This window comes from Anser anser (genome assembly GCF_964211835.1).
Source record: "Anser anser genome assembly, chromosome: Z".
NCBI lineage: Eukaryota > Metazoa > Chordata > Aves > Anseriformes > Anatidae > Anser > Anser anser.
Genome location: NC_139723.1, coordinates 17,070,929 through 17,095,926, shown reverse-complemented (window position 1 = coordinate 17,095,926; position 24,998 = coordinate 17,070,929). Strand labels below are relative to the sequence as shown.

Here is a 24,998-nt window from a genome sequence, read left to right as displayed (position 1 = left end):
CTGTAGCACTGCTGTGCTGTAGATGTTTTCGACCTAAATTGCTATTTCTGTCAGTCTGGATTTCTTAATAGTATGCAGCCAAATCAAGGGCATATTTTTGCCATGGAGAATTTTTTCTTTTCAGGCAGTTAAGGCCATTTGATTCCCAGCATGCTATCCATTTATCGTCTTTCTGAAACCTGAAAATAACAGCCTTTTGCATATGCCTTCTCCGTGTAACTATATTTACGAACAAATGGCTAGAAATTCAACACGTATGAAAGACTTGTGTAAATGGTGTACAGATTTCAGCCCTGCTGTTCCTGGCGCACCTCTGGACTCCTGAAGCAAAGGATCAATCCGTCTTCAGCATGTTAGAAGTGGTTTTTTTTTTGGTTTTGGTTTTTTTTTCCTGTTTCTGTAATTTTAGCGATCCTTTGCATTTAGAGAAGAGGGAAGTGTGAGTTCTTTTTTTCTGTAGCATCGGTTTGCGTGCCCTTAAATGTGTATCGGTGTTTCCTACCATTTCTTAATCAGGAATATCGTCTTTGCAATGTTACTGCAGTGGAACAGACTACAGACATAATAACAAACAATGTTAGGCAGTGCTTCTGTTACTTGTTCTTTGGAGTTGACAGGTGGGTTTGTACACAGTGCACTGTTTCTGCCTTCCTTATACTGAACAAATACTGTATGTTTAATGTTTTATCTATTGTTCAAGTAATGTTTATTTGTGTGCAGGCAGTTAAAATATGTTCATGTAAAACATTTTTGGTGTTTTTTAGGTCCGTTTTCTATCTGACCTTGTGAACTGTCACGTAATAGCCGCACCTTCAATGGTCGCTATGTTTGAGAACTTTGTGAGTGTGACACAGGAGGAAGACGTACCCCAAGTAAGCAAAAGATCCATAGGCTTCTCTAGGGCTGTTTTCATGGCAGTATTACTGTATCATCACTTCTATACTTAAGCTTGAAACAGGGAAGTTTTAGAGATAGAAACCTAAATGGACTGTCATGTGGAGGTTCGTTGGCATGAGTAGAAGTTGCCTCTGGTGCTTAGAAAATATGTGCATACGGTAAGAAAGTACGGGCCTTTATAGTGAGGTTGCTGAACCAAATTCTTTTTACTTTACCTTGGCAACTGCATAGTGCCTGGCTTGTTCTGCCAAGCTTGTTTACAGTGTGATATAGATAATCTGCAGAAGGACTGTGAAGGTGGTAAGTTTTTCAGTTCTCCCTGTTCAAGTTAAAAATCATGCATTCCGAGAACACGTTTTTTTTCCATGGCTTGCCAGTCCAGTCTTTAACTGCTGATCTTTATGTCCCCACAAAACGATACTTTTGGTAATGTTTTAGTTTAAATTAAAATGGGATGTATGTATGGAAACTTACAGAGCTTAATTGTACGCTTAGGTTTCAGAATACTCTTTCTTGTAGGTACGATGTGACTGGTACATGTTTGCATTTCTGTCATCTTTGCCTTGGGTTGGAAAGGAGTTATATGAGAAAAAAGATGCTGAGATGGATCGCCTCTTGTCTCAGACAGAAAGCTATCTGAAGTAAGTTGTAAACTGTTAAAATAGTCCTTAAGTTACTTATTCAAGCATGAATTAATAGCTTTGATTATTCATATAAAAATGCTATCAAGTCTTATGTCTGAGTCTTTCGGGGAGGGAACATTGAAAAATAGAAGAGAAGGATAGATTATGTTTCTAATTTGAAAAGGTTTTTTTTATATTGTCTAGTGCTAGGGTACGTTGAAGGTCTTGCCCAACTCACACTCAACTGTGATGTGAATACTGACGGGTTACTTCAGTGTTCTGCAGTTTTCGTCTAGATGATTCAAGTTAACATTGCTGTCGAGATATTTTAAATAATTACAAACCTTCTTTTTGTGTACTATAGACTTCATCAGCTGAAGAGACTAGTGGTAGTACAGTCACAGACAAACAAATGCTGTTCTAAATTAGCCTTTAATAGTTAAGTTTTCTGTTCTGTGTAAACAGACGCCGCCAGAAGATTCATGTACCCATGCTTCAAGTTTGGACTGCTGATAAACCACATCCACAAGAAGAGGTGAGTGGTTTTTACTTTACATTCTTTCAGAAAGTTTAAAAAACAATTTTTGTCTGAAGCATCCTTTAATCAGAACTATAAAATTAAGAGGTATCTCTAAAAGTGTTAATGCTTTGAATTATCTCCTGTTTGTCATTATTTCTGAGAAGTCCTGGAGAAGGAGTACTCTTTTAAGTCTTGGAGCAAAGCATAAGGTTTTACGGGGTGAGTTGGAGAGGGCTGACAAGTCCCTGACTAAATGTTATTAAATGAAGAGTGGTTGTAAGCTGGAGTATTCTTTTTGGACTTGTATGTACAGGGCTTCTTGATAAAAGGGCCTTTATGACAAGCAGCGTGTAATTACTTACTCATCCCTTACTGTTTTCGCCCTGCAAGAAAGAAACCTTTGAAGTGGCTTTGCTTCCCCTAGGAAGCGCGAAACAAATATGTAGAAGCTGTATGCAGCAGTTACTGTGTCATCTTTTCACAATTAAACTTAAAAATACTAGATGGAAGAGGTGGTATCTGGCTAGCTTAGGTAGAATTTGCCTTTTCTGATTTTTTTCTGTTTTCTTTTTTTTCCTCCTCCCTTGAGTTTGATGATATTTTTTGTTGGAAAGCAATGAAAATTAGGTTGATTTTCTGAGAGTTTTTGGAACTTGAGCCTTTCTGTACATTTTGTTCACCGTTCTGACTAAATCAGATGCCTATTTTTAAATTCCCAGTCTTAACAATTACCTTGGTAGTCGTAATTTGAAGAAATGGGCTTTCTGATTATGATTGGTATGTCAGCGTGAGCGTTCTGCCTACCCAGTATCTAGATTTCCTTACTTAGTTCCATAAAGAAGAGATTAGCAGAGTGCTTTTCAGACCTGCTGTTATCCAGAGTACTGCAAACATTACTATTCACTTTAGGTGCCCGTACTAGTTATGTTTCCATTTCATAGTGTGATGATTTCAGTAAATGCAAAGCACTTTCACATGAAGATGCTTCTTGCGCTGGTTATGCCTTGAAACTTGCCTTCAGTAAGGCCACAGACTGTAGTGGTTTGTGGCCTCCAGAGTTCCTAGACCGCTCTTATCAGGAGCGTAGAAAGCAACTAAACAAGGCAAACTGCTGTACAGGTAGGTCTGGGAGAGCATTGGGACTTTGAATTGCATTGAAAACCATAGCAAAGGTATTTAATGTTTGGTACTGTTACATTTGTTTTGAATATGCAGTAGCTGGTAGCTTTGATTGCTCTGGGAACAGCATGGCAATCATACAGGATGTCTCTTCAATTTTAGCATTGATATTACATCTCTCAGTTACCACCGGTGAGCACAGACCAGTGACTCTGTAGTCTTGCTGACAGTTTCAAAGGACTGTTGTCATGCTCTCCTGGGCTGCCTTTTAGTGTTTTGAAAACATATCAGTGTTTAAGTTTTGCTACCAAAATATTGTGTGGAATTAGGAACAACTGGTGATTAGAGTTCCTAAATTATCTCTTGGTTTACTGAATCATTAGATCCCGCAATAAGCGGTTAAAGCAACTGTTTATTTTTTTCTGAATTCAATGCAGAATTTAAGACATAAATTTCTGATTCTTCCACGAGCTGCAAGCTTTGTTACTCATTCAGCACATCTGATGTTTCTCTCTTTTTTTTTTTTCCTTCAGTATTTAGATTGCCTTTGGTCTCAGATTCAGAAGTTGAAAAAAGACCGCTGGCAAGAGCGACACATTCTGAGGCCCTACTTGGCTTTTGATAGCATTCTTTGTGAAGCACTGCAACATAATCTGCCTCCGTTCACTCCTCCGCCTCACACTGAAGATTCAGTGTATCCGATGCCAAGGGTTATTTTTAGGATGTTTGACTACACAGATGACCCTGAGGTATGTGACTCCCATGGAGGAGCTGATTTTACAGTTAGGTTCGTGGGGCATTACTGGTCAAAATGTGATGTCCCCTCTCCCAGGATGGTTAGTGGCTTTAAGACCAGCAGTGATTATATTTTAGTGTTTCTGCAGAAATGAACTAGATGACCACGTTACTCTACTAAGGAAGTCTGTGAGGGGCAGAAATTAGGGCATGAGATTTTCTGATGCTTTGATTCATAATGACAGTGGTGAATAAACTCTCTTACGTCTCTAGTAAAGCTATGTTCACAGATGCAGCATTTCCTTCCATAAAGTTGGTGACATGGACCTTTTTTCAGTCTAGATGTTCATTGCAGTGTTTAAAAGGCTGTTGTTTACTCCTCTATTAAAAGTGGTTGATGCATATTGTGGGGAAAAAAGGGTGTGATTCACTGGCCGAGGTGAAAAGTCCATCTAACCCAACAATCTGCCTCCAGCACTGGTCAGCCGCAGATACATAGACAAAAGGATATAGGAACAGAAAAGCATATATATTGATTTCCCCAAGTACTTTTATACCTCCCTTTGCTTAAAGTCTGCTACCTTTTACCTTCATTTCTTGGCGCCCAATTTTTGTCATCAATGAGACCATGACTCTGTATTCTCTCCACTCTATCGTGGCCATTTTTTTTAATTGTATTTTCACTCAAGCATGTTTTTTTTCTGGGCTGCTTGTTAGTAGCCTGCCTCATTGCTACATAGACCAAAGGAAGAACTGGATGCTCCATGAAGTTGTAATTATGTTCTCTAATTCTGTTCCCTTTTATAATGAGCCCCTGTGTTCATTTTGTTTTAAATATAAGTTTGAGGTTTGCATGGAACTGTGTCACACCAACTTCCCAGTAGGATATAGGGCAGCTGAGAGCTCACCATATTTGTTTTTTTTTTTTTTTTTTTTCCCACGTGTACATATAAGTAGTATAGCTTGCTAACTTTCATGAATCTTCATTCTTTTTTTGAACTAGGGCCCTGTCATGCCCGGAAGCCACTCTGTTGAACGATTTGTAATAGAAGAGAACCTTCACTGCATCATCAAATCCCACTGGAAAGAGAGAAAAACTTGGTAGGAAGAGCTTATGCTATGGGGCCCTTGTGCTTACCTACTACCATGGTTTCAGCAGTATCAGGGATATGCAGAGTCCTGCACTGGTTACACAAGAGCTTGAGATTAAACATTTCCTGGAGTGTTTGATTAACTTCATTTACTACATTTAACTGTATTAAAACTGTTACCTGCAATACTGTGTGGCTGTAATACGCTGATAATGAGGATTACATATGATCCTGGGGTCAGGCGAACAGTGTCTTCTTGAGAAGGGAATTACTTGATAATAAAGGATGTGGTGCAAAAATTTATACAGACACACGTAACTCTTCATTGGAGCCCTGTGGGGAGTGTGGTTGTGTTACTCTTCCTGGAGTTTTAAAGAAGCTTATTTGTTCAGGCAGGATGAGCATTGAGCTGGTGTTCACAAGCATGCTTTTGCTTCCTACTCCTTGTTGCACCCTTCTCATTGGGATTACATGGCAGAGAAAATTGAGCCAGCTCTGGGTAGTCATTGCAGGGTCAGCAAATTTCATGTGTTTGAATTTGGAAGTGCCAGTAACCAGTCAAGGCACATCTCTTCATTTTTTTCTGGGTAATATCTGATGGGGGTAATTGGTAACTGAGGTTGTTTGCCACAGGTAATTAATTGTCTGTGTCATGCTTCCATGCAAAACCCACCAAACTGGGTATAGTGTACAAAAAATGGGCAGAACCAATGCTTGATGGCGTGTGATAAAGTTTTTTGCTTGCAGCTTTTTCATTCAGCAGGAACTGGAAATTCAAGGTTGTTGCAGTTATTTTAAGAGTCTCTTAATTCCCTGAGAAAGTAAATGAGGCAGATTCAAGATTTGCCGGAGGTAGAAATAAAATAAAGAGATTATCAGTTGTTTGCTATGAAATAATGATAGGTGATAATGAGAGCTGGTTAAAAGAGGAAGCGTTTGAAGCTTGGGAGTTTCTTATATAACCTGTTAGCTCAATTGTGCTTTCAAGTCATTCTGAACATCTGTTTCAGTTTGGATTTTTTTCCCCTTCATATGTGCGTGCCAGAATTTCATATCACCATGCAAAACTACTTCGCTTAGCAATATAGAATTCAAACGTTATAACTAAAGAGAAATAAAATACAACCTTACAGGTCATAGTGCAGGCAGTGCTGGTGTGCTCTTGTGCTGCTTATGTTGTAAGTGTCCTGTGGAACAATAGACAGTCTTTGGAAGGGCTGTTGATTTGTGTGTGTGCTGATTTTGTGTGAATTCTTGCCCAGAATTAAGCATTTCCTATAACTTTGTTACTTGATCTTTACATCATGTTTGCTGTGTTATATTCAGAACTAAACGTACCTATGGTTTTGCAGTGCTGCCCAGCTGTTGAGCTATCCAGGAAATAACAAGATCCCCTTGAACTACCACATAGTCGAGGTACGTGTTGTATAGGTAACTTCTTCCGTAGCTCCTTATTTCACAAATAAGACATCCCAATTAGCTCTGTGATAGATCAGTTAAATTACAGTTTGATTTGGGAGTCAGCCAGGACATCACTGAATTCTAGCAATGCCTTCAAGAGCAAGTTATATGCAATCAAATGCTAGTTTTATTCTTTTTGTTTTAACTTTAGGTCGGTGTGTGGGAGCTTTGGTCAAGTACCAAAATTTCTTAGTGCACTGGTATTCCAGGTTGTGGCGTTTCCCAAACATTCTTGCTTCTAATTTATCCCACAGTCTAAGAGTTGTCTACAATTGAGTCACTTTTACTTTAAAAAAAAGAAAAGACACAAATTTGAAATACAGGAAACTCCATTTAAACATAAGAAAACTGTGTTGCATGGTTTGTTTTTGTTTTTGTTTTTTTGTTTGTTTGTTTTTTTTGTGTGTTTTTTGTTTTTTCTTCAGTGAGTATGGGTAAACACTGAAAGAGCTTGCCCAGGGAAGATGTGGATTCTCCATCCTTGGAGTATAAAACCCTCCAAGAAACAGCCCTGAGCAACCTGTTCTAGGTGACCCTGCCTTGGGCAAGGGGACTTGACTAAATAATCTCCAGCCAACCTGAGCTGCTCTGTGTGATTCTGTGGGTGGATCTTCTAAATGAACGTATTGTTCTGGCCCTGTAAAGATCTTGAAGTGAAATAGTGATGTGTTTCCTCCAGGGCACTCCCCATGTTAGAGGAGTTTGAGTAAACATAATGTGTATCAGAAGAGCAGTGTAGGTTTTCTCATGATGCCTCTTTTCAAAGGTCTGTTTTCATGATACAGAGCTGTATAAAACTTCATTAATTTCTATCAAAAATTGAAAGGAATTAACAGATTTCAGTAATAATCCTAACTTATATAAAGGCTTTATGAAGAAGTAACTAACTACAAGTAGGAATTTTGTAGTTAATTACAACAAGATATAATCTAACGTAGAAGATGTATCTTAATAAAGATGGGATTGAGAATTCCTGTTGGCACCAAAATGCCAAATATTCTGAGTGCTGGTAAGTTTTTACTTTTGGTCACGTTGCTCTATTTGTACTCTGAATTCAGAAGAGAGGAATCTTAAAATTTACGATAGTTTTCTGTCTTAGCATCGAAGTATCTTCCGTGGTCTTATCTTCAATATCTTCTGGTGCTGTATATGGCTATATGGCTGGGTGTGTTATGCTCAGCTCAGTGTTACTGCCAGCAAGTAGTTACTGCAATTCCTGATGAAGTAAGTTACTTAAACACCTTGGAAATCCACTCAGAGATTCACAAAAGACTCAGAGGATGTGAAATTAAAAACGTCTGCATAGATGAAGTGACTGGAGAGAAATGCAAGATTGGTGTATGAATTGTATGACTGTAATTGTCACAATTTGCTTTTTCTTGCAATTTTGAGTTGTTTTAGAATGTTAACGTTCTGACTTGTGACGGCATATTTTTAAAGAAGCTCCTGAGTTTTTAAGGCTTAGTATGCATTTTGCAGACTTGTTCATTCTGCTTGCTACTACTCCTTTGTAAGGTCTCTCTTAACATTCAAGTCAGAAGTTTGTTGCTTTCAACGGCAGTTTAGCATTTTCATCTGTGAAATTTCACTAACTTTTGTCCTATGGCACAGAACAGTCGATATAATGTTGTCTAACAAATAAATGAATAAAATAAATAAAGTGTTATTTAAGATTGAGACCATAACCGTAAGGCAGAAGTAAATGTAGCCTGAAACTGCTCAGTATCTTCCCAAATACGTATATTTTTGAGGTCCATAAGGCTGCATATTGTAGTGTGTCAGGCCAAGCACAGAATGCTCTGTGCTCCCTAGAACCTGTGCAAAATACTCAAACGTGGCACCTTTCAGCTGCTTCTTGTAGGCATATTTGTGGTATTACTGGTAGCTGTGAAGAGAGTGTGTCTCGGCAACGTCACTGGGTTGTTGTACTGGTATGACCTGTTGTGCATTTACAGCTTTTGGTACTACTTACTCTTGACAGAGTTTGGATGTTCAGGTTGTCAGTGCCCTGACCTTTCTTGTGACCTGGTTATGTTCACAAAGTGCTGTATGCCAGTTTGAAACACTTAATCTGAACGTTTGATAATGAACCCATGATGAACATCAGAACTATTGTCTTAAGGAGTGTCTCAAAGAGATAATCAGCGGTTGTCCAATTGTTGCTATTTCCCATCTTCAGAATAGGAGCAGTTCTCTGCCCGACAGGGTCCCCTCTGCACCTTTTTACCATGTTTTTCAACAGTACATCCAAATTATTTTGTCATGGAAAGGTTTTTCAGTTCCTTATGGTCTCTTCATGCTGTTAAATCCATCCTCAGAATATGAAGTTCTAGTCACTGTGTTTTCATGTGCTGTTTATGAAGTCTATAAATGGATGTTGATTTCTTATACTAGTAAGATTATCTACTGCTTACTCGTTCAAGCTTTAATTCCTCTCTTCCGTGTTTATTCAGAAGTTGTCAGTGAGGAAAATTACCAACTATAGTGAATCAAAGGTTCCTGATTCCTGTGATGTAATTTAAATCTAGTTGAGAATGGCATGCAAACTAAACAGAAGCTCAGACATAAATGTTGTATAGTGATGATTTCTTCATAGCCCTTAAAGGTTGATGTCCTATTATTTAGGCGAAGTTGAAAATAAAACATGAATGCAGACTGCAGGACTGTTTTTAGTTTTCTTACAAGGATCCTCAGCCAAGGGGTACAGGACGTATATTTTTGTTGTATAAAATGCTGGTTGTAATTTTCAGTTTCAAGTTGTGGCTTTTATTTATAGAAGTTTTTCGTATAGGAGAAAAGAGGCTGCTGTGGAAAAGTACAGGTTTATTTTTTTTGTAAATAGTCTTTCATATTAAGTGAAGCTTAAGCATATGGTATGTTTAATATTTATTATTTAAGAGGATTAGATAATTTCAGCTTTGGTTTGCTCAGATCATTTGGTGATGCTGCAATATGGCATATTAAAACCATGCACGTTGCTAGACATGTATAATGCTAGGATGGTGTAGTATTAGTTTGAACGATGAGGGCAGTTGTTCACTGTTTTTGTGTGGTGTAGAGTTACCATTGTCTTTATAAGTTTCACCTTTTTTTTTTCCTGGAATATACATTTGACAGAGTAATATGAAGTCATTTGTGTATGTCGTTGTTTAAGGTTGATGTCACTGTTCTGAAGCTGAGGGTTTTGGAGGCCCACGTCTGGCTGTGCTCTAATTCTATGTCTTCCTCTCCTACAGGTAATATTTGCAGAATTGTTTCAGCTTCCATCTCCACCACACATTGAAGTCATGTACACGACGCTCCTGATTGAACTGTGCAAACTTCAGCCTGGTTCTTTACCACAAGTCGTATCCTTTCCTTGCTGCTGGAGAGCGTTTTTAAAATGGAGTCTTTATGTTATTTGTTCTGTGGGTGAGGAGACAGCAATAAATACTGTCAGTAATAATGCCTGTAACACTCACATGAAAGAACAACACAGCCCACATAGCACAGATCTAGTCTTGCTGGTTGGGCAAGACTCTTCAGATTTCTGGACACTGTTCTGGTACTTCCTCTCACCTACCCAAGAAATGCTGTGTTAGTGAGGGGATAAAATGCTAGCTCTCCTGTTTGTCAGTATAGCGTGTTAGGTCTGGATAATGTGTGTCATGGTCACAGATGCATTACAGACTGAGAAAGAAAGGAAGTGACGAACTTGATCTTTTGTTCTAACAGCTAAGTGAGTGCTCCTACTCTTTTTTTTTTTCCCCCTCCAGTAGGAAGTGTAGCAGATGATTTAAAGGAACTTGCTTGAGTTCCCACTCAAATGCTCCCACTAGGAGCATTTGAAAGGTCAGTAATCATCCGTCAGCACAGATAGAGTAGCTAAATGCTGAAGAAGGATGCATGACTCCCAGCTAATTCTATTACATTGTTCCTGTTGTGCTGCCATTTTAGCTCATCATTTCAGGCGAAGCTACAGACTCTGAGAATGGAGGACTGTTAACAGATGCCTGGTAACTTCATTCACAAATTTTCGTTATATTTCATGATATCACTCACTTTTTGAAAATCATACAATCTCATTGATCGGTGCTTAATCTATTCCTAGAGCTGCGTGGGCCTCTGTACAGGAAGTTTTTAATGTTAATATGGATGCCATAAGGATAAAGCCCTTCTGGGTGAAATCAGTGTAGACGTACTTTCTCAAGACTTCAGTGTTTATCAAAGATTGTGGATAAGCATCAACAGCAGCCTATGAAGCTATGATGGTGAGGTTACAGAAGTACCCCATTAGGAAGTTGGTGTCTGTTTATATCAGTGTGATATATCTTGTGTGATGAGAATTCTGACTTTCTGTAGAAGAAGCCCATAGTCTTGTTACAATAACGGAAGAAAAACAGACTGGTATTAGAAGGTAGAACTCACTTCTTGGCATCTAGTCTTCGTTTTTTCCACTGTGGATTTTCTGTGATTTACCTGATTGTGGAATAGACCCAGGGAGCTGTCAGTACAAGAGTTGATAACATTCTGTTCAAAAACTGAAAAGAATTACAACTGACTTATCTAATGCTTCTCTGTTAACCTTAATAAGAAACTTTCAGCTTGCACAAGCCACAGAAATGCTCTACATGCGTTTGGATACAATGAATACAACCTGTGTAGACAGGTAAAAGTGTTCTGGAGATGACGGAAAATGTTATTCATTCTTCTCATGCATTGGGTATTGAGGAATCTGTGGAAGGAATAATCCAAAATCTGTGTTAGAACTTCATGGTGCTTGTCAAAATGATTTTGTGGGCTCTGGATTTGATCAGTCTAAATAGAAAATAGGGCGCTCCTGGCCTCCTTCCTATAAACACTCCATGGGAGTGTTGGTGAGAACTTTTTCACATCGCAGCCTGGTATTCCAGTTCATTTGTAGTTGAATGGAACTCTATCTGGTACTAAGCCTGCTCCCTAGTGGTGTGGCAAGTGAGTGGGAAATGGAGTCGCAGCACGTGTGCCACCCAGAGGAGGAGAGTGGCCATCATTTTGCTGTTTGAGTGAAGCCTGCATTGTGCAGGAGAGCTGTTAATTACTCATCAAAAATGTGAAAGTTGCGTATTCACACTAAGTTTACATTTTGTTAGCTTAATATGTCATCTGTATGTATGGAACAACAGAACGTGACAGGCTGTCTTGTTCTTCCAAAATAGCTAGTTTCTGTTTCTTTGAACTTGGTCTTTCATATCTGTCAACATAAATGTAGTGCTATAATGGCTTCAGAGTTCAGGCTTGCTTTTGACAGGTAGAATACATTTACAAGAAAATCTCAATTGAAAGTTTTCCTGCACTTCTGGTATTTAATGGAGTTTTTTTTTTCCTTTTGATAAAGATTTATTAATTGGTTTTCTCACCACTTGAGCAACTTCCAGTTCCGTTGGAGCTGGGAAGATTGGTAAGTTTCCTTTTAATCTGAACCTCATATTGCAAAAACCTTAAACTTTCAAACTTATTCATGAAATGTCACAGTATAGTGGCCCTGTTAATTGCTTTCCTCTAACTTTTCAGAGATCTTTTTATAATCTATTCACCACCATTCAGTGGCAGATTATCTTGATAATCTTTTTAGTTACTGTATTGTCCCTGACTAGCTTTGTGATGAATCTCATGTAAGCACAAGTGTGCCCTAAGGAGGCGTAGAAACACTATTTCTTTGGATTGTGCTATGCCCTCAGTCAGTTGTTGGCAAATTCTCTGAAATGGCTCCTTATTTTAATGATTTGTTCTGATGCTTCCTCTCTTTGTGTCCTGTGTTCAGTCTGTGACGATGCTTTCTGTCCTACTCTAACCTTTCATTTTAACCTTTGTCCTTGGGACCTTGGGGTCTGTTTCCCTCCTGCCAAATCCTAGTACATAAAGTTCCAGCAGAGCTGCACCAGCTACCCATTCTTATAATGCCACATCTTGAATTTGCATTCCTGGCTGGAGATCCCTGGACTCTATCAATGTCTAAGCACAGGTTTCCAGGTTTTGTGTTCCAGACACCGTGCTGCCTCCTTACTGCCATCTTGTTTCTCACTCTCGCCTTTTTAGCAAGGTCACCTTGGCATTAAGTCCTCTGTACAGACCTAACTTCTGCAGCCTGCTACCGTACACACTCTCCATAGGTGGTCTGCCCAAGCGTCATGGAGAGGGGTGCAGTCTTTCTTAAGATACGTTGCTGTGGCATTACTTAAGTTTTCTTGTGTTGTCCTTGCAGAGTTAAGTGTTTGCTGGTTACTGTAGTATACATTCATGTTGGCTGACCAGTCGGTGCTCTTCAAAGAGCTGATTTTTCTTTGCACGGATGTTCCTTGATGGGAATGCTTATGTGGGTTTCTATCACAAGCTGCCATTTTTCACATATCTTGAAAATGTAACTATATTTGAGATTTTTCTTCAACTGAAATGCATTTGAAATCAGCCAGAAGTTCAGAAATTCCTGTGAGGGAGGAACAGACTATGAAATCACACAAGGTTCTTTTCCTAAGGAAAGAGAAAGCAATCTAACCATCAGCACAAGTTATTTTTGGTCTGGTGGGGAAAAGAAAGCTACTTAAAAATATAGCACACAAAAGACAAGCTTTCAAGATTGCTGATAATAAGGAAATACTGATAAACCACCTCATTGTCTTAAAAATGCTTACACTGTAAAACAGAAAGTGTTAAGCAGTCCAGCCATGCTTAGACCATGATTGTTTTACACGTATTAGACTAAGCCAAAAAGAGACTAATTCAGAAATTCTTTCACTAAAAACTATTGCATTCTGTCCTTTGATAGGTCAGATTGTCTTACTCAGGACCTTGAAAAGCCCAAACCCAAATTTGTGAGAGAGGTTTTGGAAAAATGCATGCGGTAAGTAACACCTTTAGATAGTTGCATTTTAGACAAAGTTTGATCTTTTCTTCTGGATATTGTCAGATTCCTTTTAACGTGACTCTTACCTTACACATGTCTGTTCTTAAAATTCAGTTTCAGCTAAGAGATGAGTCTACTATTTTATTCTGGTCTACTTATTGTAGGATGCTTAGATGCTTAATTCTAGCGGAGAGAGGGAGAAACAGGTGGAGCAAATGGTAGTGAACTAGCTATCTCTAGGTATGCCCACCTCTTTACAAAAAGATGTGCTTCACCGTAGGCATGGAAAGAAACAGTTCAGCCAGTATTTCTGGAAAGCATTCACAGAGATGGAGGGAACTGATCATTAGTTATTCTAAAAACTAAGAATGTGGTCTTGATTCTTCTGAGTCTCTATGATGTTGCTTGTATTTAAAAATAATAATAGTAATAACCCACACACAAATGTCTCCAAAGCCCAAGAATAAGAATGCACAATCAGGACTAGACTTAGGATTCTACAGAGAGAAGGATATAGAAGGGAGAAAGAGCAAAATGTTCAAAAAGCCTATGTTGTTCACCATCCTACATGGAAACATTAATCCATTTTAGAGTGAATTCGGTATAGAAAGTGTGAAAGTATTGTACTACGAAATCAATGCATTTTTTTCTGTTACATTCTTCCATTTCACTGAAAACTGGTAGTGAAATTTAAGCCTTTATAGTAATGAAATAAGTTGGAAAGTAAAATCAAGAGATTTATAGACGTGAAGATGTTTAATATTTTTTCTGCTTGGATTATCAATGTCTTACTAGCTTTCTAGAAAGCACTTTAGGCTTTTGCGTAAAAACATCCTACCAAGCAGCTTCTAAATCTTTTCACAAGCTAAATAGTGAAGATGATAACTCTCAGTATCAAGGTATTTGAATAGAAGGCATCTTCTAGCAAGTTACTTTTACTAACAAGCAGAAGCTACCATTGTATTGAAGAAACATCTGTGAAACGTAAATACCAGAAAAACATTGTAAATCAGTGACTTTAGTGTTGGCCCTGATGTTATACTGTTGTGGTTTAACCCGGCCGGCAGCTCAGCACCACACAGCTGTTTGCTCACCCTCCCCCCTCCCTCTCTGGGATGGGGGAGAGAAACGAGAAAATGAAGCCTGTGGGTTGAGATAGAGACAGTTTATTAAGACAGGAAAATAATAATAATGATGATAATAGTACTACTGATAATAATGTGTACAAAACAAGTGATGCACAGTGCAATTGCTCACCACCCATTGACCGATGCCCAGCCTATCCCCGAGCAGCCGGCCCCCCACCCCGGCCAGCCACCCCTATATATTGTTTAGCATGACGTCAGATGGTATGGAATACCCCTTTGGCCAGTTTGGGTCAGCTGTCCTGGGTCTGTCCCCTCCCAGCTCCTGCTGCACCCCCAGCCTGCTCGCTGGCAGGACAGAGCGAGAAGCCGAAAAGTCCTTGGCCTGGTGTAAGCACTGCTCTGCAACAACTAAAACATCAGCATGTTATCAGCGCTCTTCTTATCCTAATCCAAAACATAGCACCCTGCCAGCTACTAGGAGGAAAACTAACTCTGTCCTAGCTGAAACCAGGACATACACCCATTTTCATTCTGCTCTGTGAAACTTATTTCCAGACTCTCCTACCATCAGCGAATAATAGACATTGTTCCTGCAAGCTTTTCTGTCCTCAGTCCTGCAAATCCAGTGTGCATTTACAAATACGGAGATGAAAGCAATAGTAAGTATTACGTGGTGGGTTACTGAGTGGTCGAGTTCAAGTGTTTCAGAGCAAGGGAGCACACTAGATTGAGCATATCGATTGTAAGTGATTTTTATATGGGCAAATATGTTCCATATGAGTGATTAATACAAAGTCTGGATCTCTGTATTATAATCTTTGTTACTTTGTAAAAGAAAAGAAAATCCAGATACATAAAATTACATTTGCTGAGGTGGTTGTGGTATTGTACAGTATTGCATTGTTCGCCAGAGGACTGAAATTGGAAAATTCATCTATTTTCCCTGTTCAGGCACAATCCTATGCAGAAGTGAGCATGTGAAATGATAATATGGGCTTATTTTTTTTTTTACCTTCATAAAACAGTAGAGCATTCTACCAGTAAAGTGGGTTTAATGAAGCACACAGATGCAGCAAATAATGTGAAGATTGACGTAGAGACTTTTTACAACCATTAATACAACCAATAATAAAAAAATTAATAGAGAATACTAAACATAAAGGTTTCGCCATCAAAGATGGAGTGAGGAAAAACAAGGCAGTATTGTATCTTTAGGAAACTGGGGGAAGCTGAAACCTATCTTCAGAAAGGGAGAGTAATTTGTTGACCTCAGCTCTAAAGATTGTACCAAATGTTTTGAATGTAACATGAAGACTAGGAAACCTGCTGAGCAGTTTTATGGAATAGTGGTGTGGACAGTATCAAAAACTGCTAGTTTTAGGTGTATCTGGGAAGTGTACTTGCTTCTCTGAGAGGCAAACTGATGGTAAAAAATATTCAATTGCCTACTGATTTTTTGACGTCTTTGTTTAGGGTCTCTTCCTGGATATACTGTGGCACTCTGTTTAACAATTGCAATTAAAAACAAGGCCAGTAATGATGAAATCTTCAGCATTTTAAAGGATGTGCCTAATCCAAACCAGGATGATGATGATGGTAAGATATCTGTTAGGCTTTGCAAGGTTGTAATTGCTTCTGTGTGCACTGATTTACATTCCTTCAGAGCTGTGTGTGTGCTGGTTAACTGAACTGTTTGCTTCTTCCTTCTTACATTTGGCTTTTAATGTATTAGTAAATGGAAATAATGCACCATTGTTAAGGTTTGTTGTAAATGTGTTATATGCAGAAGCAAACCTCTTTTTCTTAACAGAGGTAACCCAGTGCTCGAGATGGGTTTTCTTGGAATTATTGTCAGAGGCATCATGAAGGAATTTAACATTTCCCTTGCCTTCGTAGTACAGTTCATGCTGTTTGCCTTACCCTGGCAATTCAGTGCTTTTGCCCTTGTCTAAAAGCTCCCCTCCTCTCAGTGCAGTCTCATGGCAGACAAGACAGCCGCATGCTGGTGTTACTCTTGCACAGAAGGTGGTTCTCTTCCTCCTACAATAGAAACTCGCAATGGGACTCCACGCAAGTTCTGCTGAGTTTTGCAGCCTGAGACAATATTGATTGCTAAAGCCCACCCGTTTTAGGGGGCAAGAATGAGTACAAGATAGAGAATTTGTTTTCTAAGACGACAAGAGAAGTGATCTGTGCAGTGGGGACAGTTTCATAGTATACAGTATATTTCCACAGTAAAAGCAGTTGCCCTACCATGCAAGCAGAGAGCACCAGTAATCTGTTTTTTGTCCTGAGATCCGCTATCAAGTCTCCTGATGTGGTTTAGGCGTCACCCAGTAATCAGCATTCTCTGTCCCACTTGTCTTCATCTGTAGATCTACAGGAGGGAATTTAGCACCATTCACCTCGAGTACCCGTGTTCTCTGTGCACACTTGCTTGATTCTTCTCCCATATTAGAAATAGCAATCCTATCCTAATCATCCAGAGCTTCACCTGTGCTCATCCACTGTCTTTTCCTTACGGTCTGCCAGGCCTTCAGCTTGTTGCAGGCCTCCTTGGCTGTCCTTTTCTGCTGCTGTCCATGGCTGCTGTTACATGCTTGTAGTAGGGCTGTGTCTCTGATACCTTCTTCACTGGCCTGGAATTCACCCTGCATGTTTTCCCCGTGACAAAATGGGAGTGTGAATATCTGCAATATGTATAATACTTGGTAAAATAAGTACTTGGAAAATCTTTACCAGCTCCCTACTCAGCCTTGCACAACCCTCTTGCCAAAACTTTTTTTGTGAAATGAGTTAAACCATAAGTTACTGCTTCAGTTTTATGTGTAGTTTACATGCTCTGCTTGAGGTACTTACGGTTCAAACTTCAAATAACTTGCAGATGAAGGATTTACCTTCAACCCTCTGAAAATAGAAGTCTTTGTTCAGACTCTGCTCCATCTAGCTGCAAAGTCTTTCAGCCACTCCTTCAGTGCCCTGGCAAAGTAAGTGTAATATGTATGTTCTTTTGGGGCTGACAGAACTGTTTAATTCTGACAGTGAAATGACTGACAAGGAAACTGATCTGCAAGCTTCAGCCATATTCTGGGTGCTTCACAATGCAATAGGATTCAGAGAACTAATGACGCTGCTTGCCAAAGGAATGGTAGCGTAAATGCTAGCTTACATATGTGAATGGAGTTAACAAAAGTATATATCACATTGATGGAGCTGTGTGATGTATATCACAGCTGTGTGATGTACATCAAACGAGTGAGACGGGTTTGGAACCTAAATCCATTTTAGAATTACTCATTTGCTGAGCATACGAGGAAAAAGGGATGTCTCCTTATGTTTGAATGACTGGGTAACTGCCATCACGTTATCTTTACTATGAGTATGACTAACGAACAGTAAAGTCTGAAGAAAAAAAAAAACATGAAATTTCAAAGCAGCTAGCTACAAACTTCTTTATGTACCAAAACAAAATAAGATCAATTCCGGAGTATTTTGGAGAGCATCCCTTAAAGAAATTATTTAACTTTTAAAGAGTTTACTTTACCTTTTTTTCAGCAAAATGAGATAAAATAACTCATTTTTAGTACTGTGTAATTTTCAAATGTTCTTAAATGGCCATGATTCAGGAAAGGTAGTTAGATACATCTTAATGGATTATTTTTACGTTTGCCAGTAAAAATACAAAAAGGTAATACAAAAACCTGCTCTTGGAAGCTCTGTAAAGGCCGTGTTTACAAGAAACTGTTGGTAGTAACCTGCAATCAGTAGTACAAGAGGCAGGCTGATGTAAATATGCAGAGCCATAATATTTTCCCTGCTGCAGACCAGCAGTGGCAGACACGAGATCAAAAAGGTCTACTTAGTGCTTTATAGTTACATTACAATAAGCTGATTTGTGAATGCTGTGTAGCATTGAGCATAACTATGCTAAAATTGAGGCTTTAGCTGCATTTCTGTCAAAAAGAGGCAGATTGGTTAAGTGTCTAAAGTTATGGAAACACATATCAAGAAGGTCTTAGGTTCAAAAAGGCAAGCAAATTTTGCTTCAGCTGTGTAGCTAAGCACACCGAGCATGAAAGTGCCTCCTGCTTCTAAGAGTGTGAGAAATGTAGTCTGCTGTCAGAGAGAAGGTTCACCACCAAGATTCAAGCTGCTTTTAGGACCGTAGATTTTTTTGGCTCAGAGTGATTATATTTTCCACAGATTAATTGTTCAAGAATTGCTGCAGATAGTCCCAGAATTCTCCTTTTGGGCAGTCTAAACCACCTGCCTCATATCTCGTGCTCTTTTGACCTGATCCCAACCCCTCCACTGACTATTCTGTATCTGTTAAAAGGTTTCACGAAGTCTTTAAAACACTTGCTGAAAGTGATGAGGGAAAACTCCATGTTCTGAGGGTTGTATATGAGGTTTGGAAGAATCACCCACAGGTAAGAGGTTGCAATAGCATTGTGAGTTTTGACTCACAGAGGTCATATTAAATAAAAAGCAGTGCAGTTTGCTTTATATCCTTTAAAAGATTCTTGACTATTGTCTTATTTGAAGGAAAGTTCAAATTGTGTTTACTGTTGTTAATAGTGCCTAAAAAGGTTGGAGGTGGAGTATATACTGTGAAGCTGTTTATTCCTCAGTAAACGACGCGAGAGCAAAGGCTGTCATTCTGACTCACCTTCATGCTATGTTTTTTGTCAAATAAGAGAGTAACTTTTGCTAGAAACTTGTTTCTGCTCAAAACTGGAAACTGGTGTTGATGCGTGGACTTGAAAATACGATGTAGATCTCCTAACAAAAGCAGGCAAAATTTCCGGATATGAGAAAACCCGATTTTAGAGCTTTTTTCACTTGGTAGTGAAAGCCATGCAGTTATTCCACAATGATCATGTTGGAGTCACTGTTGTGCATGTGCAAAGTGAGTAGAGCTGCAGTCAATAACTGTTCAGAACAGATCAGTCTGACAGTACCATGATTACGTTCAATCTTGAGCCAGAGGAAATAACACCCTGGAAGACCTGTGAAAAATACCTCACTTGTTTAAGCCGTTCAGTTTCCTCACAGCAGTTGTTTTCTCCCTCAGCTGTCATTCTTCTATAAATAGAAATCGATAAGGAACTCATGCTGAATTTGCCTGCATTAATTATTTCATGTATTCCATACTGATGTGTTTGTGTTACATATAACCGTGTTTGAAAGTGGACCATATTTCACAGCTGCGTAGTCCAGACTTTCCGAAGCAATTCCACTTGAGAGTAATGGATAATTCCTGCATCTACTACTGGACCTGTGGTCTGTCCTCTAGGGCTTCTAAGGGTAAAAATTTAGTGCCTAACAGAGAAGTAAGATCTTGTATAGGTATATTTTAAGTACAGTTAAAAAAAAAAATATATATATATATATAGGTTTTTTTATATATTAAACTTCCTATGCAAAATACTGACCTTGAAAATGTGATGATTACAATCTGACCTACTTCTTACTACTGTCCTTTAACTGGATCAGAAGAAATTATGTTACTGCAATTTAATATCCATATCCTCTTCATCCCTTTGTACTGCAGTAGGACCAAACCCAGATGGAGGTTTCAAACCCCTACTTAATGGCTATGTTAAGATTGCTTTAAAACAACTTATGAAGGCCTTGATCATGGAGCCTAAATTTCCTCTCCTGCATGTATCGCGGTTCATTTTTTTGCTTCTTGCTAAGCACTTTGTGAGTCCACAACCTCTGGCACATAGACTCTGTACAGAGTCTGTTTTCATGCAGCTCACCTTACTCCCATATAAATGGGAACACCTTTTGATTTGGTTCAGACTATCAGTAGTATTTCTGAGGCATATAATACTAATGAGTGATCTCTGTTGCAGATAGCGATTTAGCAGCAGGAGTCAGTAGTCCCTGGACCAATTTAGAAAGTTCGTGTTGGTGACTTCATAAAGAGAAACTTCAACACTGAAATGAAATCTTTTCCCCAAATTCTAAGCCTGTGTTTCTTGGAAGATCAGGCTAAGTAATCAGAGATTCGTCTTGGCATTACAGGAAGACAAATAGAGCACAGGATGCTATCCTGGGACTTGAAAGTTGAGTCCTGAGTCTTCTGTATGATTCATCCAGTTATTTTAATTTTCCTTCCTTAAAAGGAGCTTTGTTACACTTCCTTATGTGACAATGGCTGGTTGTGAGGATAAATACATTGCAGGCTGTGGTTCTCAGATATTGTGGTATTCAAGCACATGAATAACTAAGATAAGCCTTTTTTTCTTTTTTTGAACAGCTTCTAACTGCTTTGGTCTGTAACTCTTCTCTGCAGTTGCCCACTAGATTACTTGCAAAGCTTCTGGAATCGTGACACTGCCTGTAGCAGGCAAACACTTCCATTGACTACAGAGCACTGGCTCTGTCCTCATATGAATAGTTCCTGTAGGGAAGAGCTTATTTGAAAAGAGCACATTTGAAAACTATTGCAGTTTGAGGAGAGTAGGCCAACAATTGTTCTTTATGGTGATACGACAGTTATATATGCTGTGGTTTTAGTACTTTGATGACAATACTTGGAGTTGTGTCCATGATGCTCCACTTCCAACTCTGATGCTTGTATTTTTTGCTTGTGTATGGAAATACGTAACTTAATGAAGAGTGATGCGATACTTTCACAAGGAGAAAAAAGGTTATTAAACAAAATGAGAATGCTTACTTTATGCAGTTGATACAGATCCTCTAATGTAAGTAGCTTTAGGCTAGACTAACCAGATGTCATCTCTAGACAGCAGTAGCTTTTTAAAGTATTTGAAATTACCCAGTAATACCACTAATATTGAGTTGCATCAAACCACCTCTGAGGCTGGACTACTTTGCGTAGGCTGAATGTTGCCACAAGACCTTTTCTTATTTTGATAGAAATGACTGTCTTATCTTTCACAAAATATAGATGATTGCTGTGCTTGTGGACAAGATGATTCGGACACAAATTGTTGACTGTGCTGCAGTAGCAAACTGGATCTTCTCCTCGGAGCTTGCACATGATTTTACTAGGTAACACAAACTTGTCTTAGGTTGTTATTTTTCTCTGAATTACTATTTTGAGTGGCCAGTACATCTATGAAAACTGAGTAGTGTAAGCGAATGGTACAATTAATCTTGTTCCTTCTACAAAATACCTACTTCAGTGTCTTTCTTTCTGAGTTAGCATTGTGTGTTTATATGACCAGGCAAGATGTTACTAGCATGTCATTTTGCAAGTAGTCTCTAAACATATCAAAGTGGAAGAACACTGGAAAATGTTTTTAGGCAAAGATGGTTACTCTGTTGTGTACGTAGGTTTTATATCTGGGAAATCTTACATTCCACAATTCGTAAGATGAATAAGCATGTTTTGAAGATTCATAAGGAACTGGAGGAGACTAAGGCAAGATTGGCCAGACAGCACAAAAGAGTGAGTAATTTGTTTGTAATTTTTAATTATTTTAGGCTAAGTTATACAAACCTGCATGCAGCCAGACTGATGCATAATTGCTTTTGGGGAAGGACAGGATAAATATGCTTACCAGGAAGCATGTATGCGGACGTGGTCATTTGTAGCACTTAAAACATTAGAAACTGAATGTGTGTTCTCGATCCACGTTTCTGAAGTTTGCAATTACCTAAGAATTCAGTAAAATCTTTAGCGGAACTCATGTGTGTTTACTCTGTCCAAGCTTTCTCTCACAAGTTTCTCTTCTAATACGAGCATGTCTTCCATTTCCCTTCTTATCTGGATTCCAGTTACCTTATTAGGTAACACTGAGAGCAGTTACAAACTATTTACGTATTTACAGTAAGTTCTGTTAAAGAGTACTCTCGTGGCTTCCATGCAGAAGTGCACGGAAACAGCTATTTGCTTTTGAAAAGTTGGCTGTTACTGTTCTTCTGATGGATGCTGCTGGATTCTGACACTGGCACCTGTCATTTCCTTCTTCCCGGGTTATTTTTCTGAATACCTTTTGCATGATCTGAGTTACTGTATGCAAGAAACTGATGAACAAGCTGCTGTTGTGTTCTCTTGTCCCAAGTAGGACAGTAAGACGGGGTGAGAGCGTGTCTTCTGTGGCAGCTGTCGAGGACAGGACCCTTGGCTGACTGTAATACTAGGCTGTGGCAGAGTGAAGTCAATTTAGAGACATGTTGAGAGTTGCAGAAAGTAAGAAAGAATTTCCTAGTTAATACATAGTCTGTGAGTGTGAGTACTTGCACAAAACCCCTAGCTAGTTCCAAAACTTCGGCCAAAGTCAGAATTTGCCATGTGGCACAGAGGCTGCTTGTGGTTTTTGAAGAAACCTGCACAAGTAGTTCATTTCCAGGAGTACCTGTGAAGATTTCACCAACATCTCACAGTTAGCCTGTGCAAGTTTATCGCAGCCTCTTCATCTTTTTCTGTTCACTCCAAGCAGCAGCTGTCATAGTTGTTTGCATCCTTAATGTACATTGATCAGCAGTTAATAAATGCCGGTAATTATTGAAGACTTGGATGCAATCATTGATCTTACTATGAGACAAAGAGCTTCTCTGGCATCTTGAAACAAATACATCAGTGTTTTTGTTTCTGTACTTGTCTAATGCTGCAGCTCTTTATTACTGAATACTTTAAATGAGTATTGTGCCAGGAAGAAGCATTTGTATGCAACAGTGAGTAGTCCTGCAGATTGGTGCTCTGCTGCATGACCATTCCTTTTAGAGGAAGGAAACCATCAAATTTTGATGTCCCCAGCATGAAGTGGATTGCCTTATTATGGAATGAGTCCAAGCCTTCTCTTAGGTCCCATTGATCTTTCACCATTTTAAGTTCAAGAAACCTCTGTACATGGGGGGAAAAATAAGTTCCTATAGAAAGAATAAAATGAAGTCCGGGGGTTCTCATTTGATCTGGAAAGCCTTTTTTTTTTTTTACACTGACTCAGACCTATCAGTGTCTTCTGATTGTGAATTTCAGTTGTTATGCAGTAGGTGAGTTAAGATGTCCCTACATTTGTCACAAGTTGCTCATGTTCCTTTTACAAATATTTTAAGTTTTTAGCTGTTAATTGTACGGGCATTTTTTACAAGGAAACAATGCTGTGTGAAGCAATATCTACGTCTGAATGTATCCTAATCCATTTGATTCTCTCCGTCCTCCTGTATCCCATTTAGTCTTGTGTAAAACTTTGTTATCTGAGATCGTAGTCTGATACCATGTACTTGTGGGTATTTTGTGGGGTATTTTTTTCCTGATTGTTTTTCTGTGGGGGTGGTTGGTTCGGTTTGGTTTAGCTTCAAGCAATGAGAAAATTGCATGTTACTAGTTTGGTTTCCACCCTGTCCCTTTGTAGTCTCAGAGCTGTAGTCTCATTTGGTCATGAATAAGGGGAGGTCCCACTTTAGCACCATGGGCTAAAATGGCTGGTTTTCCTTGTGTGCTAGGCAGCCAGATTCATCTGACCTCTAGCACAAAGGCACTTTATTTTTTTGCAGTCCTGAGATTTCAGAACTGTTCACTGGATGAATTGCCTGCCCTGTAGCAGTGGCCAGAATTTAAAACATGTATGCCTTTTTTTTTTTTTAAAGCTCTTCATTATCTGGTAATGATAAAGTCAGCAGGCGTATTACCTTCTATTGTTTCTCCAGTATGTAAGAGCTTAGTAAATCTTTGAGCTTTCTCTGGCTGCTCTGATACTTTAATTTTTTTTTTCAGGCCTTTTCCACACTGGTGTTTTTTCTTCCAAATGGATTTTCTGTATTATACTCAAAGTAAATATCCTAAAAAAAAAATGCAGTTCTTGCCAAGCTAAAAAGCAGCTTCAGGTGCTACTCTTCAGTTTCTCTGTAGACCTTTTCACAGGTAAAACCAGAGGGCGTTAACAGTATCCACAAGTAGCCAGGTTGCTAGTTAGTGTGTTGTTGTCACTTACAGCGAGACAGTGATGACGATGACCGAAGCAGTGATCGGGAAGATGGACCTCTAGAAGAGCAGATAGAGCGTTTGCAGGAGAAAGTTGAGTCAGCTCAGAGTGAGCAGAAGAATCTCTTCCTTGTTATATTCCAGGTAATGACGGGCAAGGTCTCATCCCACTTGCAGGCTTTTAAGGTTCCTGAATTTATACGCTTTTGGTGTCACTTGTATCTTATATATATGGTTGGGATGAGGGTATAGGAAAAGGGGTTGATGAGCTTAATGTGGGTTAGAGTCAATCCAGATCATCCCACAGCAAAGACTGCTGCTGAGCAGAATCTGCTTAGTTTCAAGTGCACATGAACAGAATTCTGCTGGTATATAGTTTCCTGAACAACCAGAAGGTAACTTGTTTTTGTTTGTGTACTAATTCAGTGTCTGCCAAGCAAAATAATTATTGTCATGTTGCTGTTCAAAGTTTCTGTCCCTAAGATACCCTTAGTTGAAGTTAGGAACCTGCTTTCATTTGATGAGATTAAATAAGTATTTTTCTTCCTCTCTTGAAGCGTTTCATTATGTTGTTAACTGAGCACTTAGTGCGCTGTGAAACCGGTGGAATCGATGTATTTACACCTTGGTACAAGAGCTGTATAGAGAGGTTGCAGCAGATCTTCCTACAAGTAAGTTTCATTTCTCGGTTTGGAAGG

General features: G+C 39.0%; 1 protein-coding gene across 1 annotated transcript in view; it reads left to right on the top strand.

The window, feature by feature from the left end:
• Positions 1–24,998, top strand: part of NCBP1 (nuclear cap binding protein subunit 1) — a 31,725-nt gene that overhangs the window by 3,435 nt on the left and 3,292 nt on the right. Inside the window, exons 5-22 of the mRNA XM_083816206.1 lie at positions 765–872; positions 1,417–1,538; positions 1,986–2,055; positions 3,693–3,908; positions 4,898–4,995; positions 6,338–6,401; positions 9,683–9,793; positions 11,030–11,094; positions 11,803–11,865; positions 13,231–13,305; positions 14,952–15,055; positions 15,870–15,992; positions 17,281–17,383; positions 18,733–18,826; positions 21,319–21,422; positions 21,708–21,822; positions 24,313–24,444; positions 24,858–24,971. Coding sequence (XP_083672332.1) covers positions 765–872; positions 1,417–1,538; positions 1,986–2,055; positions 3,693–3,908; positions 4,898–4,995; positions 6,338–6,401; positions 9,683–9,793; positions 11,030–11,094; positions 11,803–11,865; positions 13,231–13,305; positions 14,952–15,055; positions 15,870–15,992; positions 17,281–17,383; positions 18,733–18,826; positions 21,319–21,422; positions 21,708–21,822; positions 24,313–24,444; positions 24,858–24,971 — 1,881 coding nt within the window. The remainder of the gene's footprint in view (positions 1–764; positions 873–1,416; positions 1,539–1,985; positions 2,056–3,692; positions 3,909–4,897; positions 4,996–6,337; positions 6,402–9,682; positions 9,794–11,029; positions 11,095–11,802; positions 11,866–13,230; positions 13,306–14,951; positions 15,056–15,869; positions 15,993–17,280; positions 17,384–18,732; positions 18,827–21,318; positions 21,423–21,707; positions 21,823–24,312; positions 24,445–24,857; positions 24,972–24,998) is intronic.